This window comes from Rutilus rutilus, assembly GCF_951802725.1.
Source record: "Rutilus rutilus genome assembly, chromosome: 23".
NCBI lineage: Eukaryota > Metazoa > Chordata > Actinopteri > Cypriniformes > Leuciscidae > Rutilus > Rutilus rutilus.
Genome location: NC_140233.1, coordinates 17,185,407 through 17,202,278, shown reverse-complemented (window position 1 = coordinate 17,202,278; position 16,872 = coordinate 17,185,407). Strand labels below are relative to the sequence as shown.

At 34.9% G+C, this 16,872-nt stretch overlaps 1 protein-coding gene across 1 annotated transcript; it reads right to left on the bottom strand.

Moving 5' to 3' along the window:
- Positions 1 to 9,466: 9,466 nt before the first annotated feature.
- On the bottom strand, positions 9,467 to 16,167 carry sh2d7 (SH2 domain containing 7). Its single transcript, XM_084397922.1, has 8 exons — positions 15,926 to 16,167; positions 14,695 to 14,837; positions 14,047 to 14,210; positions 12,515 to 12,604; positions 12,085 to 12,250; positions 11,430 to 11,588; positions 9,785 to 10,474; positions 9,467 to 9,669 (listed from the first exon to the last, which is right to left on the bottom strand). Exons 1-8 carry the CDS (start codon positions 15,966 to 15,968, stop codon positions 9,625 to 9,627), a joined length of 1,500 nt encoding a protein of 499 aa, XP_084254048.1. The 5' UTR covers positions 15,969 to 16,167; the 3' UTR covers positions 9,467 to 9,624.
- Between the last annotated feature and the right edge of the window lie 705 nt (positions 16,168 to 16,872).

Here is a 16,872-nt window from a genome sequence, read left to right as displayed (position 1 = left end):
ACTGACGCATGTATCATTCCTAGTTTGCACCCGCGCAAAGCGCGCTTTTCCCTCCACAGAAGCACGTCGCAAAACTAGGGAATGAACTTGCGCTCCCCGGGGCGGTTCAGCGCAAAGAGGAGGCGTGTTCCGGCGCAAACGTTCCTTCATGCTATTTTGCAGGTTTAGAAAACAATTGCGCCACTAACCAGGAAAAAATAGTTTAAAGTCAGTGGCGCGTTGCGCATGTTATTCATATGCTATTTTAAGGGCGCATGCTTGGCCATAATCAATGTAGCGCACGTGCACAACATACACTTTGATTCTCTCATCTACACAGAAGCAGCAGTTTTCATTTTTGCAAATCATACATTATTACGATAGATAGATAGATAGATAGATAGATAGATAGATAGATAGATAGATAGATAGATAGATAGATAGATAGATAGATAGATAGATAGATAGATAGATAGATAGATAATTTATTATAAAAGCATACATCTAGCTTACACATTTACCCAAATTATCATACGCCTTTTTAACCGAAGTTAATTTGGGTGGGTTTCTCCATCCCCAACGTCCCTGACGAGAGCGTTGCTCTCCTTGGCTGTGAACCGCTCCTGGCGCGCGCCTGGCAAATCCGCCGTTATAATAGGAATCCGCTTTAGAACAAGAGCGCCTGCTCTTAAAGGGAATGTGAGATGTCGCTCTGATTGGTTTATTTCACGTTACGCCCAAACCACACCTATGAATAATGAAGCTACTTCAGACCAACCCCTTTTAGATTTGCACCAGGCGCAAGAGTCATTTATCCCGCCGGGAAAATAGCAACAGCGCCAAGACCCGCCCACAAAGTTACTTGCGCTGTGCGCTTTGACACTTGCGTTTCAGATCGTTAAAATAGGGCCCATGGTTGTTTGGACATTTTGGGAGCCTGCTATGGCATTGCTATGTGGTTGCTAGGCTGTTTTGTGTGGTTGCTAGGTCAAAGTCAAAAGAGATCCACCCCATCCTTAGATATAGATTATATATTTTATCTAGTCTCTTGATATGTTTTGTATGGAAGCAAATTTCAGTCACATAAGAAAAAAATCATGCTTTGGTATTTCACAATAAATAAGTCCAAAAATTTTTTTACAACATAGGCCTAACATGAAAATTATCAAATAAAATTCTATTTTTTTCTATCGTAATTTTGTTTTTTTGTCATATTTATGATTTTTTCTCAAATTTCAACTTTTTTTCTCATATTTGTGTCAATATCAATTGAAAATCAATTTTTTTGTCATAATAGTTTTTATTTCAATTTCGACTTTGTCTTCAATAACTTTTTGTCATAATTATAACTTGTCCTCTCGTGTTATTATGTAATAATTTCAACATTTTATTTCATAATAATTACTTTTTATCTCATAATAATGGCTTTATTTATAATTCGTAATAATGACTTGTAGCAATTGTCATAATTATGATTTTCTCAACTGTTTTTGTCATAAATTTGTCTGACTTTTTAAAAGTCATAACTGCCTTTTTGTCTCATAATTTTGACTCGGTCATAATGATGAGATAAAAAGTCATTAAGGATAAAGTTTGTTATTATTATGTTTCTTTGTCATAATTTTCACTTTTTATGCCTTCACTATAAACTATTTTATCATCCACCGGAGGGAAATCATAGTTTAATATGAGCACTCATTTAGTAGTAAAATGATCTTAAAGGGATAATTCACCCAAAATTTTTAATCATTTCTGCAACCTCATGTTTCTAAACCTGTATGACGTTCCATCCAGCACAAAAGAAGATCATTTGAAAAACATCTCAATGAAAGTCAATGGAGTCCAATGTTTTGGACACTGACTTTCATTGTATGGACAAATAAATTGAGACAACTACATGAGGGTGAATAAATAATGAAAGAATTTTCATTTTGGGGTGAACTATCCCTTTAAATTCCAATAAAGCACCGATTATCTGAAATGGTTGAAGTTTCTAACATTGTTTTTATCATTAGACAAGTTCTGTGCGATACTACACGTACCAAAAACAACTAAAACAGACGTTAAAATAAATAAAAATGCACTTGGGCTTTTGTTAATTGCCAAAAAGATCCCATTTGCAGGGCTTATGTAACCACGAAAATGGTTCTCAGACATAAAACAAGGCATGCCTGGATGGATTGTTGAGGAACCGTTTTAGCGATATCACGGCGGTGTGCGGTCATTAGGGATAAGGCCGCCTGCGCTAATATGCAGTTAATTCCTCATCCCGTTACCTTCAACTCCCTTTATGAGGACTGTATTAAAAACTCCAATGGGATGTAAGTGCTGATGATGCGCCTTCGTTAATTGCGCCTCTCACCCTGAGCATCTGCTGATTTAGATGTGCTTCTGTTCCAGTCTGATACAGACACTCCGGCTGCTGACAGTAATGTAGGCATTAGAGCATTGATTCTTCTGGATGCAGAGCATAAAACAGGACGTCAGCGACTCACACATGCAAGGTGGTTTGTGCACACACTCTGTGCTGGCCTTGGCTGCCCTCTAATCTTATTAGCTCAGTGATGTTTGCCATCCCAAGAGTTTCAAAACCATCCATTTTTGTGTGTTTTTAGGAGCCAGTTCGATAACAAGGGCAGGATATATCAGTATTACTGGATGTGTTCAAGTGATGGCTTTTTTGTCAGGCAGGCTAATCTCCTGATCAATAACTGTAAACAAGGAAATGCGATACGTTTGTTTGAATCCTCAAACACAACATTCTAGGTTTTACACAATGACTTGCATCCCATTTTTCATTAATCCGTTAGAATTCCAAGTCTTTTTTGCCACTGTAGCCATATGCTAATGCGATTTAGCATAGTAGCATGTGTTTCTGGATCAGTGGTTGTATCCGAAATCGCCCCCCATACCCTCAATAACTATTCCGTACATTAGTCATATTGAAGGAGTGAATGAAAACAAATTCACAAACTTGCTTGAATAAACCTTAATTAAACAATAATAAATTAAAAAGGTATCACTGTACATCTGTAAGTTTCCACTAGCATGGCATCTACTGCCAAGACGCAGGAATTCAATTCAGCGCAACCCTCATGGTGCATTATGGGTATACATTGAGTGTAAATTGGTCGTTGCTGCTGTGCATTGTGGGACTGAATGAGTGCACTTGATAATGTCCACTGTTTTCGAACACCATGGTTGTCCCCTCAAATAGTGCACTATATAAGGGTATAGGCGGCGATTTAGGACACAGCTTTCGATTTTAGGATTACGTTAATAGATATTATGGTGGTCAAGAGCTGCATCTGAAATCTCATACTGTTTGAGTAGTTTCTGCATTTGATGAGGAATGAACTTTGCAACTGTTAAAAAAGTATGTTCTACATGTATATAGTGAATGTGTGTACTGTATAGTACAATAATGTTGCCTACTGTATAGTAGGGAAGTATGCATATTCCGATGCAAGGAACATTTAACTGGTCAGCTTAGCCTCATTAGCCCCTGCTGGTAGATGCCATTCATCATAAACAGAGTGTATGTGTCATACAGAGAAGGATACATTTTGTAGGCCGTCTCTGGTCTTTTCTTAAATCTGCCTGAAGTTACGCTGTCTATGCAATGAGTCTCTTATTTACGATTCCTGCTCCCCACAAAAACCAGATCAGTCACTGCTGGCAGCTTTATTGTCCCCTTTTACATGGAGATCTTGTCCGACACCATTTGGTCCCTTGAGTTTGAGCGTAAGCGTGCAAATCACAGTCTTGCTTCTCCAGGGAGTCAGAAAGGCCGCTATAAATTTCTTCCAGACATAAATCAAATGTGAGGATATCACTTCTACTTTCTGTATGGAGTGAGGAAGTTTCTACTTTTCTAGGAAACAATGATTAATGATGTGTTGTTGTGCAGTATCGTGTAGTTATGCATAATTACTATGATCAGTAGTCCTATATTTTAAATCCATATACAGTTAAGTAGACAGTTTAGCTTTTTTGTTAAACACTCTGCATGAGCCAGTTGAAGTAGAACATTAATGTTATTTGGTTGTCATGGTTGTTTTATGTTGCCCACGCTTATGGTTCTACAGGACGTACAACAGCTAGCAGTGTTGTCGAGACCAGTTCATTTGAGTCTGAAAACACAGTTTAAGATGGTAGCTGTGTTCTGGATCATGATAACTGGATTCTAGCTGGTCTTAGCTGATTATAACTGGTTGCTAATAGCTTAGCAAACACCATTGATGAATAAATGGAAAGCTAAGGCAGTTTACAGATAATGTGACTCACCTCTGTCATGAGTATTAGCTGATGGCTAATAGCTTAATAAGCAGCACTATAGGCTAAATCAGTTAGCTGGTTGCTAATAGCTTAATAAACAGCATTAATGAGTGTAGCCTAAGCTAAATCAGTTAGCTGGTTGCTAGTAGCTAAATAAGCAGCATTAATGAATATAGCCTAAGCTAAATCAGTTAGCTGGTTGCTAATAGCTTAATAAGCAGCATTAAAGCAGTTAGTTCCCATATGAAAAAAACCTGCATGGTTCATATACAGCAACCATATCTTCCTTACTTAAATCGGCCAGAATTACCTTCTGTGTTTCATATAAGGCCAATATATGTCCTATACAAAATCAGACCGATTATGGCCACTTTCATACTAAATAGCACACATACAACTTGTAGGGGATTTTTGCGTTATATATGAATACTGTTAAAAGACTTATATGAGTTTTACATGACAAAAGTATGCAAATGTGTATGGTATTAGTAAATATATAAAACTCATATAAAATTTATATATAAATCATTTAAAGTTCTTATATTGAATCATATGCTAGTCAAATTAAAGTCATATAGAATTTATACACATTTTGTGTCATTTGTTTATGTGTTTCATACAGATTTCATGTTTTGATGACCAACATCTGATTCACTTATATGCAGTTGGCAAATTTTTAAAGGGATACTCCACTTTAAAATGAAAATTCTGTCATCATATATTCACCCTCATGTTGTTTCAATCCTTTATGAGTTTCTTTCTTCTGCTGAACAGAAAGGAAGATATTTAGAAGAATATCAGTAACCAGACAGTTTCTGGTCTCATTGACTTTTTTTCCTACTATGGAAGTCAGCGGGACCAGAAACTGTCTGGTTACTGATATTCTTCTAAATATCTTCCTTTCTGTTCAGCAGAAGAAATTCATACAGGATTGAAACAACATGAGGGTGAATATATGATGACAGAATTTTCATTTTAAAGTGGAGTATCCCTTTAAATTGTACACAGTGCAGAAGCCGGTTCGAGGATTACTACTAGCTGTCAGAATATCACTGACCTTTATGAAGACTGTTAATTTTCCTACAGGATTTGAAAGAGCAGTTAAAGCAATGACATTGTAAGACCGTGCATTTACATTAATTGTGAACTGTCTGGGCCTGTTGTTTGTGAACAAATCATAACATATTATTGCAAATGAACAAAGTTGAGTCAAATATGTTTCTAGAACAGTGATTAAAATGTTGAAAATTGGCTGGAATATGCTTTTGTATATGAACTCTGATTTGAACTCAATTTTTTTTTGGTGAAACATTTTTACACTTAGAATATTGATTAGATTTTTAAGCAGTGAAATAAATTACATACACTGTATTAACTGAGTAAATGTAAGTAAAACTAATTAAATAGATCTGAGTAACTGCATTTGGTACATTAACAAATGAAATTGAGTAGAAATAATTTGGGGAGAACATTTAAAAACAAATATTAATGAGTAATATTAACTGTGTTTATATGCCAGTAATATTAACTTTTTTATTTCCTCTAAACCTTTGTAAAAAATATTCCATACAACCACCAGTATAACTACATGACATTGGCCTTTATTGTCAATGAGTAGCCTACAGCAATACAGCATATTTTATAATCTTTTTAACACGTATACAATATTTAAACTCATGTAAGAAACATTTTCGAAGTAAAAACTAAACATTTAGGCCTAAACATTAAAGTAATTCAAGTGTAATCAACCGGTCTGTTATCCAGTATCCACCGGATCAGCGCTGTTTCTCCAGCCGGAGATGGACTCGCCTCTGCGGGGAAGCCTCTAACTTTACACCGCCGTCCTGCGTCACTCACAGCCGAAAGATGCTGCGACGCGACTGACTCCATAACCTGCCAATAAACAAATAGTGCACAGTTCTGAGGACATTTTATCATCCAAATTAGTTATATTCATTATCTTTAGGAATATAGTCGTGTGTTTATGCAAGGCGTTACAATCATGCGAAAAGGCAGACGCGAGCCGACACTCGGTGAGTAACATTGCATCTCTGTATGTTCTTTCGCATTAAATAAAATGATTTAAAGCACATTAATGATTATACAGATCAAATAAAACATCCACACACCTGAATTTCACAGAGGAAATGCACCAATTCTGCGCCGCTGAGAAGAGAAGAGGAGAACTCTCTGAGTCTGAAGACTGAAGAGAATTCAAACAGCGCGCGCTCACTCAACCGCTGAGCTGTCGTCACGTCACTTCAGAGTGGAGGGGGGAGGGGGGAGGGAGGAGGTGCGCGCATTGTTTTAATTGAGTAAACTTAATTTCTTATGCGTGTTAAATATTAATAATATTGATTTTATTTAAGTAATATTTGTGGTTCTTGAAACAGATCATTTTAATTATCCATTCTCAAATATGGTGATGGAAATTTCACAAATTTATTAGCTCAGTGTATTTTAAATAAATAATTGGTTAGTCAAATACTAAATTATTTTAGTGAAAAACTTCAAACTTAAATATAACTGTAAATTTCAGACAAAATTAATTGTTGGAGTTTTAGTCAATTAGCCTATTTCGTTATGTTCAACTCAAACTATCAAGTAAATGATATTCAGAGATTTTATTAAGTGAATAAAGTTAATTATTGCTGTGATATTTACTAAGCCACTGAATTATTTTTTTTAGAATTTATTTTTTATTTTACCCATAAGAATCACTTCGACATTTAGGAAAGTTATATGTTAAGAATACAACTGCATGTTGTATAACATAGTACTGTGATAATGTTTAGAGAAATTTTCACAAATGAAAATGAAATCTGGTGATGCAGGATTTAAAATGAAAACTATTTATATGTGAAATATGCAACTGTATCTTGTAGAACACACTCTAATAAATGTGTGCTTGTGTGCGTAGTTTAAATGTTTCATCTAAGGCTGATTATACAGTATACAGTAACCATGATTGACTACAGGCATAGGGCTGGACTTAGGACAAGATAAGAACAAGCATGAGTGAAGCACAGCCTTATACTGATTGGTAAACTGCACTGTGTTTTATACACATCCATGTTAGACATTCATATTAAATTAGCATTATTTTCCTATGTTTTTACATCATGAAAATCTATATGGCTTCAGTTGTATGTAGGACATATATGACATAATATGATTAAAAATACACTAATATTATACAATTTATATATGTGGTTTTCGCAGCATATATGTCCCTTACAATATTCTGTTGGAACATATAAGAATCACAGGAGTTTTTAGCAAACCTTTTCCATATGGGTTCAGCTGCTTGCTAATAGCATATAGCGCCATTGATGAATAAATAGAAAACTAAAGCAGTTTACAGATAATCTAACTCACCTCTGTCATGTTATGAGTATTAGCAGATGGCTAATAGCTTAATAAGCAGCATTAATGAATATATAGTAAGTTCAATCAGTTAGCTGATTATTAATAGCTTAGCAAGCACCTGATAACCTAAAACAGTTTACAGATAGCCTAATGTGACTGTCATAATGAGTATTAGCTGGTTGTTAGCTGTTTATTAACAAATAGTTAAATCAGTTAGCTGATTGATTACTAGCTAACAAGCACAATTAATGAATAAATAGAAATAAATAATTTGACAGATAATAGGGTCTCTGTCACATTATATTTGTATAATATCCGTAAGTACTCCGACACATAATTATGTTTGTTAGCTGCTATAGGCCTACACCTGATAGCATATTTCATTATTTTGTAGAAGCAAATCATATTTTTGCTGAAAATTGTGACTTCCCTACCTGTAAATATTAACTTTTCAGGAGGACTTGAATGCACCATAAGCGTAATTCATCTATTGGATTTTTGGTGGCCTAAATAATTGCCTGAATAGATGTGTTTTCACAGGCATGAATGCATTTAGCCTACAAAAGGATCACAATGACTCGAAAAATTTTATATAGATTTTAGATTAGCTTGAACTTAATGTTAAATTTCAAATAGTAGCCTCCTTATTTACATGTGTGAAGTGTTTCTACTGGAAATCTGTCATTTGACTCTATTACTCAGTGAAAGGCCATGAAAGAGAACACACACAATGATATCTTGTCTTTCTGTGTTTCCAGCAGTTGTACTGAGTCTCGTAAAGGCAGATGTGCACCTCCACAGATGGCCTCTGTTATTGGCAAGTAAGGTAATTTAGAAGACTGTAAAGTTTAACAGCTTCCAATTCCCACTCTGTGTATTAATAATTATAGGCTCATGGTCAATAAAGTGGGGATGAGACAAGAATCCCCCCCCCCCCCCCCCCCCCCCTTCAGCTTCAAAGCTGACTTTTCAAAATATCAACATTTTATTATATCATATAGGCCTACATAAACATGACATTTTTTTTCTTCTTTTCAAATGAGTCATGCTTTCACATCCCTAACTGAATTGCAATAATATCAAATATGAGTCAAAATGAAAATCGGGCAGATTTTCATCAAAATGAATTAGGGCAGCTAATAATCTGGGTGAGACATGTAGGTGTTATGACATTTGTCAAGTCTACCACATCCACACAGCTCACGTATGATTTTTTTAGTTATTTTTGCATGAAGCAAGCTTGGTACTAATTTACCTTCCACACTCCGAATGTACACTTGTATATGCGCCTAATAACAGTGCACATTTATCCAGGTTAACACTAAAGTGGCTAACGTTAGGCTACTAGGCTACATGTTTCTAATGATAAGCCACACCTGAGGCTTTTGAATAAAAGCCTAAATTTAATCTATTCATCATATAAAGCGATCGAGTGTCTTCAGACAATCTTGACTAAACCGCTCAATTCATATAGATTAGTTTTAAGATCTCTTTATGAACTTTATGTAAGTCTTGCGGGCTTGGAACGACATGAGGGTAAGTTAATGACAGAATTGTTGTTTTCGGGTTAACTATCTCTTTTAAATTTGGCCGACTAAGCCTCTTCTTGTCAACTAATGATATCTGCAAGTATAGTTTTTAAAAAATATATACTTTTCAAATTTGAAGTACACTACAAGTGCACATTCAATACAATAAAGCGCACTTCTTTTTCACAAGGGCCATCATGAGGTACACCAATCACGACTAACAAGAATGAAACTTGTCAAGGCAAAGACACTCAGATATGTATATGTTTATTAAGTTAATAAATATTATTTTAACATTTCAACATTTCACAAATACACAGACAGAAATCCCACAAATATGGTGAAAAATAAAGCTGCACTATTCTAGTATTCAATAATCAGAAATAGCTTGGGTGGATGGAAGTAGTTTTCGTCAACAACTGTTCACTATTAGTGTAATATGATGATTTTTCTCTGAAGGATGAAGAAGTTATTTTTTCCAGTATTCCGGGGACAGCCATTTCCATTTATCAGTCTGCAGGAAACAACAGGTATGTTATTACAATCATTATCTCTAAGTATTATGTTCAACTAAAAATATGAAGAAATATTCTTAGAAATTTTGATACCAAAATCACACCAACACTCACCTTAATGGCCCGGGCAGAAATAATCTGCTTGGGTTTTAAGTCTGTTAGCGTCTCGTAGGTATTAGTGTGTGATTTCTCCTCTGCTCTCGATGTAGGTTGCGAGTCGGGAATCTGCTCGTACGTGTCGTCAACCAGGAAGTGATTTGGAACGGGTTCAAGAGGCACCTCGGCATACATAGCATCGCTTTCCTGCGCGCTGACCTTTGACATTCTCATCCCCGCCATGTTTTGGTTGCCAGGTGTTCCGGCTAATTGATACAGTGATGAATTGCATAATACATCCAGGCTGTTGCTAAGACCTGGCAACATGTTGGTGGTGGAACTGTTGAGTGGTTCCCTCTGTACGTGGGAAGAGATTTGCGGTTGGCTTCTTCTATTAAAGTGTCCTTCTTCTTCTTCTTCTTCTTCACAGTCGTCATCCAGGAACGGTAGGGATTGACTTCTGCAGTTCGGCACCATGAGCTCGGAGTAAATGGTTCCTTGGTTTGCGGCAGGGATTTTCTGTTGTCTCTGGGCTCTGAGTTCCCTTCTAGCGGTACGTGAAATGTCTATGCCCTCGGTTGGCGTTCTGACTCTTCCTTTGAACTTCTGCAGGTCTATCGCCGTGTACAGCACGCTTTCTGTGCTGGACTTCACATCCAAGGAGGCGGCTTTCAGAGGAGGGCATTTTCTTGGCACTGGAGGTACTGCCTGTGGAAGGAAATCATAATTATCCAGACATGAAGCCACAGTCAGATGTTTAAGCACTTTAATTTACGGTCACACTTTATATTAGGTGTCTTTAACAACTTACTTTCCTTATTGTGTTCATGTTGTATTGCAAAACACGGTTACTCTTTATGGTAACACTTTATTTACAGTGTCCTTGTTACATGTACATATGTTACATGTACTTACCATAATAGTAACAGTAAATGATGCGTAATACATGCAACTAATCCTCAACCAAACCCTAATCCTATAGAAAGTACATGTTGTTAATTAATATTACTCAGTACTTATTTGTATAATTACACTGTAACAGGGTGTAACCCACTTTAATATTTTAAGGTGTCACTGTTACAGTGTAATTAGACATGTAAGTACTGAGTAACAATACAACATACTATAGGATTAGGGTTTGATTTAGGGTTGGTTGCGTGCTATTACTATAGTAACTACATGTAACGTGTAACAAGCATGCTGTAAAATTAAGTGTAACCAAAACACATTTGCTGCTATTGAGGTGGGACACGGGTGTGGTTAGGGTCGGGTTAGGTGGTTAAGTAGGTTTAAGGGTGGGTTAAGGTGTCAAGGAAGGGTCAACAGTGTAATTATATATGTATTTACAGGTATTAAATACACCTGTAATTGCATGCAGGTAGTTTTTGTAATTTAAGTACAATGTAAAAACATATTTTTTTATATCAAATGATTAATTATATAATATTACATATAGTTAAAGACACAATATAAAGTGTGACCACATTTACACACAATTATAATCAGTAAATGAAGTATGCATTTTCTTTTTACAATTTAATAAATGCAACAAAGCAACCAATCAACTAATTAATAAACGTAAATAATAGCTATTAAAATGAATTACAAAAAACACTATTATTCCAAATTGAATTCAAATGATTAATTGGCAAATGTGACATACCAGTGTGTTTCTGTTGCCCTTGGGCGGCAAGGCGGGAGGTTGCATTGAGTCGTGTTTTTTACGCTGATCGCCCCAAATATCCTTCACAGCATTAACACTCAGTCCTGGCTTTTCCCTCAGGTCAAAGTGAATTACATCATACAGCTCGCTTGTGGAAGACTGCAACACAAAATAAAATGAAAAAAGTTTAGAAAAGCAATAGCACATGGTAATGCTTGCCTTGTACACACACATATATATATATATAAGTCATCAAGGCTGCATTTATTGGATCAAAATCAATTTTAAATATCTGTTTTCTATTTGAATATATTGTAAAATTTGCTCCTCAAGAAACATTTCTCATTATTATCAATGTTGAAAACATTGGGGGGATTTTTAGGATTTTGATTTTTAAAAAAAAGGATTCTTTGATGAACAGAAAGTTCAAAAGTACAGTGTTTATGTGAAGTAGAATTATAAATTATAAATGTCTTTACTGTCACTTTTGATCAATATAACGCATCCTTGCTGAATAAAAGTATTAATTTCTTAAAAAATCATCTTACTGAAACCAAAACCTTTGAACGCTAATGTGTAAAATAAAAAATAAAAAAGTATTTTCTTAAAATATATAATATTATAAATGTGTATAGGCTATACAATACAAACTCACCTCAAAACATGAGAGCGTCAGATATTCTCCAAATGGTTCAATGGGGCTTGACTTGTAATATTCAATGAGGCTAGTGAGAGTGTTGTGCATCTCTGTGTCGCCCGTCACAATAAAACGACCATCTTTATTCTGATTGATGACAAAGTGCCGACATCGATCGCGACCTCTGAAAAACAATAATTTGCACCATTAAAAAAAATTCAGTAAATTAAAAAAATATATTAATTGAAACCATTCTGATATTTTAAGAATGATTGACATCACAAGCTAAAGATTAACCCCAGAAAATGCTGGAACGCAACCAAAAGTTTGCATTTTTACTGTTTCAAGGAAATGCACACATCTGGTTATTAGTCATTTTGGAGGAAAAGAACAATGCTAAATGGTACACCAATGACATTTCCAGCCCTTATTTTGTAAGTACACTTACTTATATGAAAGAATGTATCCAGTGGCTTTATCACTGAGCCGAATGAGGAAACAGCCCAGTTCCTTGTCTTTCAGATGCTCCTCTGCATCCCTGTGAAACACGACACCACCACAAATTATGATAGAGTTCCAACTTTGAATAATGCTTGCATAACAGTATGAGATTATGTTACCGAAAATTCCAAATGTAATGGTTCCAAAAATAAAGGTTCCAAAAGGGTTTTTCGCTGCAATGCCATTGAAGAACCATTTTTAGTTCCAAAGAACCTTTCAGTGAACAGCTCTTGAAGGGATAGTTCAACCCAAAATTTTAAATTCTGTAATTTACTCACCCTCATGTTGTTCCGAACCTGTATGAGTTTCATTCTTCTGTTGAACACAAAAGAATGTTGGTAATCAAACAGTTGACAGTAGCCACTGACTTCCATAGCAGGGGGAAAAAGTACTTTGGAAGTCAATGGCTGCATCAACTATTTGGTTACCAACATTCTTCAAAATATCTTATTTTATGTTCAACAGAAGAATGAAACTCATACAGGTTCGGAACAACTTGAGGGTGAGTAAGCGATGACACAATTTTCATTTTTAGGTGAACTATCCCTTTAAAAGAACCACTATAAAGAACCTTTTGTGGAATGGAAAGATTCCACGAATGTTTAAAGTTCTTCATGGAACAATCGATGACAATAAAGATCCTTTCCTTTAAGAGAGTACAGGTTTGACTCAGTAACACCCTACATTAAGGTTTGATCTGTCAACACTAGTTAACTAATATGAACAAAGAAAAATACTTATATGGCATTTATTAATATTAGTTAATGTTAATCTCAACATTACATTTTTAAGATCAAAAGTTGTATTTGTTAACATTAGTTAATGAACTAACATAAACATGAACATTTTGGTAACACTTATACACTTATACATGTACCTACTATAGTAATAACCGCAAATTATGCATAATTACAAGTAACTAACCCTAAACCAAGACCTAACCCTTACATTAACCCTATAGTAAGTACATGTAGTTAATTAATATTACTCAGTACTTAAATATATAATTACACTGTAACAATGTCATCTTAAAGTAAAGGGTTAACCTTTATTGTTACAGTGTAATTATATATTTAAGTACTGAGTAATATTGATTAACTACATGTACTTACTATAGGGTTATAGGATTAGGGTTTGGTTGAGGGTTAGTTGCATGTAATTATAGCATAATTTACTGTTATTACTATGGTAAGTACATGTAAAGTGTAACTATGTCACCAGTGTTACCAAATAAAGTGTAACTAAAAAAATTTTCAACTAAGTTTTCATTGTCAGTTCATGTTAGTTAATGCATTATGCCTTATTGTAAAGTGTTCCCGATAACCCCATATTTTTAAACTACAAGACACCTGAAGTGAACAAGCTTTATTCTTGGAAGAATTCGTATTTTATGCTGTCGTAACATCACGTTACAGATAGTATCGCTTAAAACCTTCTGTTGCCTGTTCTAAAAGCTTGTTTCTCAGAAACATTTCTTACTTTCTGCTGATAAATCCTTGGAACCATTCCGGAAAGTTGCCGTTGTGGAGAATTAAAGGCGCCTGGGTCTCTGTAAACCACTTCAGGGCCAGTTCCCTCAGTTTGCTCTCAGTGTTGTCCTGGATGTCTCCTTCGTGCTGGCTGTAGTCCATCCTCACACGGTCCTGTGTCAATATAGAAAGGCAGATGAGACGATGCACACGATGTCCAATGTCACCGGCTCTAAACCCTGCAGGTCTCATTTGCCTATTTTCCCGGCGACGTCATAAAACGCCTGTGGCTGTTTCAACAGAGCCATTGTTCTTGTTTATCATGCCAGAGCAGAGTCAGTTCGGCACGGTTATATTTTACCACACAAGGCACCTTTCTCAGTGAAAGCGAAACGGCCGAAAGTCATGTAAATTTCCCATGAATTTCATGTATCAATACATCACGGCACGCCAGCCCACATTTACTGTAATTTTATGATCTCGGAAGCTCAAATTAGATCACGTTACAAGTGATACAGCTGTGTAAAAGAGGTGACTTGTGTCAGAGGAAATTATGTCATACTGTACATCCACTAAAAATCAGCTTGACTGTTTGATTCCATTACAGTCACATTTAGGCGTGACGTGGGATTTAAGTGTCCCATTGCGTGTCACGTACCTTTAGGCGAAACACCAGGCCTGAGTGGAACCTGTGAGGTTTGGGCCTCCTCTGGTCCATCATCGGATGTGTTCTTGCGAGGTAGTTAAGCTGCGATTTCGAGCTGTACTGTCTTTTACAGTGTCCACTGCTCCATACAGATCCTATGAATATATAAGTGTAAAACCATCAGTTCACTTCACTGTACTTTCGTAGAAGACTTCCATAGAAAACCGTTTGTTATAGGTTCCTTTTCTCTCTCTTTATTGGTTGATTTATTGATTTTTCCTGTTTAAAAATTAAATTAATTAAATGTTTGTAAATGACTTTGTTAAAGAAAGTGACTCAATAACAGCAGGTTTATTTATTTATCTATCTAACAAAGCCACGTGTTAGGGTCCGTTTTTCTTTCTTTTTTTATTTTTTATTATTGATTGGTTGTTCAAGTTATTGATTTTTATTATTATTTTGTTAAAAGCTTCCATAAATACTGACTCAATGACCAAAATTCCATAAAAACTAACTCTTTTTTTGTTTTTCTCATTTATTTTCTTGTCTTGTTTATTTATTTATTGTTACTTATGTAATTCAAGTTTTTTTTAATTAAAATTATGTTTATGTACTGAAAGTTATGGGAACATTTATTTATTTACTTTGCTTGTTTTATTTTATCTATCTATCTATCTATCTATCTATCTATCTATCTATCTATCTATGTATGTATGTACAAGTGTGTGTGTGTGTAATTTAGTAAAAAAAAAAAATAGTTTTTAATCCTTAAAGTATTTTTTTTAAATATATTTATTTTTTAATCCTTAAATTAAAATCATTTTTTAACGTACTTCAAGTTAAGTGGAACTTTTTAAGTAATTGATAGTGACTTTAATTTCACACTACCACACAATGTATTTCCATATTCATAATAAAAACTTGAACAAATTATACACATCTAACATACTTAAATAATTAACAAAAATAAGTTAGGCCTATTTTTATTTTACAGTGCCCATGTTACATGTTACAAGTCGTTACTTTAGTAATAAATATAAATTATACATAATTGCATGTAACTAACCAAACCCTAATCCTAACCTTATAATTTGTTAATTTATTACGCAGTATTTCAATGTATACGTAAATACGCCGAGACACGGAAATCGTAAAATAAAGTGTAACCAACATAATAATGATTGTAGATTAATATTCCTTCAAACCATCGCAAAATCTTGGACATGGAATGCCAGAGACGTACCTGTTGGTGCGCGTGGTAGCATGAAGTGTGATTTGAGTGTCATGTTGCTCAAGATTAAAACTGTCCTCAGTCTCACACGTCTGAGACACTTCTGAAGAACATTATGAAGGTGTGTTGACTGTTATACCTCGCTGACATTCACCTCACACATTGTTCCACGCTGGGTTTGGAAAAACAGAGTCTTGTACATAGGCTAAGACGCTCAGCTCACGTATGAATGACAGCGCGAGGGAGGGAGGAAAAAACACAAACAGTCTTATAGATCACAGCGTACAGTTTCCTGAAGAGAAATGGAACGCGCAGAGGAAAGAAATGTGGTCTCACTGTGCGCGCGCACACACACACACACACACACTCTTTCTGATTGTATCGGTGGGTTTTGTACTTGCAGGAAGTCATGTAAACCCAATTTGAAAACACAAGTGTGATACTTGATACTAGGCCTATAAAAGCTATAAAACAATCATTTGGGCAATTAGGCCATTCTTAATGTCGGAATGTCATTATTAATTATAATACAAAGTTGATTTTATTAAAATAAATTATTACAAATAAAAGAATGTTTATGTACCGAAAATTTTGGGGAACATTTATTTTATATATAGCCTACATTTTATTTTATTTTATGTACAGCATTAATTGTAATACAAAGTATTAAACCAAGTGACATTTAAAAAATATATTTTCAAACAAATAATTTCACATAAACCACATTTAAAACGTACAATTTAATATTATAATATAATATAATATAATATATAGATAAATTATAAACGATAAAAAAAGTTATTTACTAATTTATTCATCTATAATATTTTTTATTAATTGTATATATATATATATAATATTAACATTAAACCTTGAAATCTGTTTCGTTAAAATCAGTGTCCCCAAACACATCATGTCAGTAAAGAGGCCGTCATTGTGGCAGCCCGGCACAGAATCAT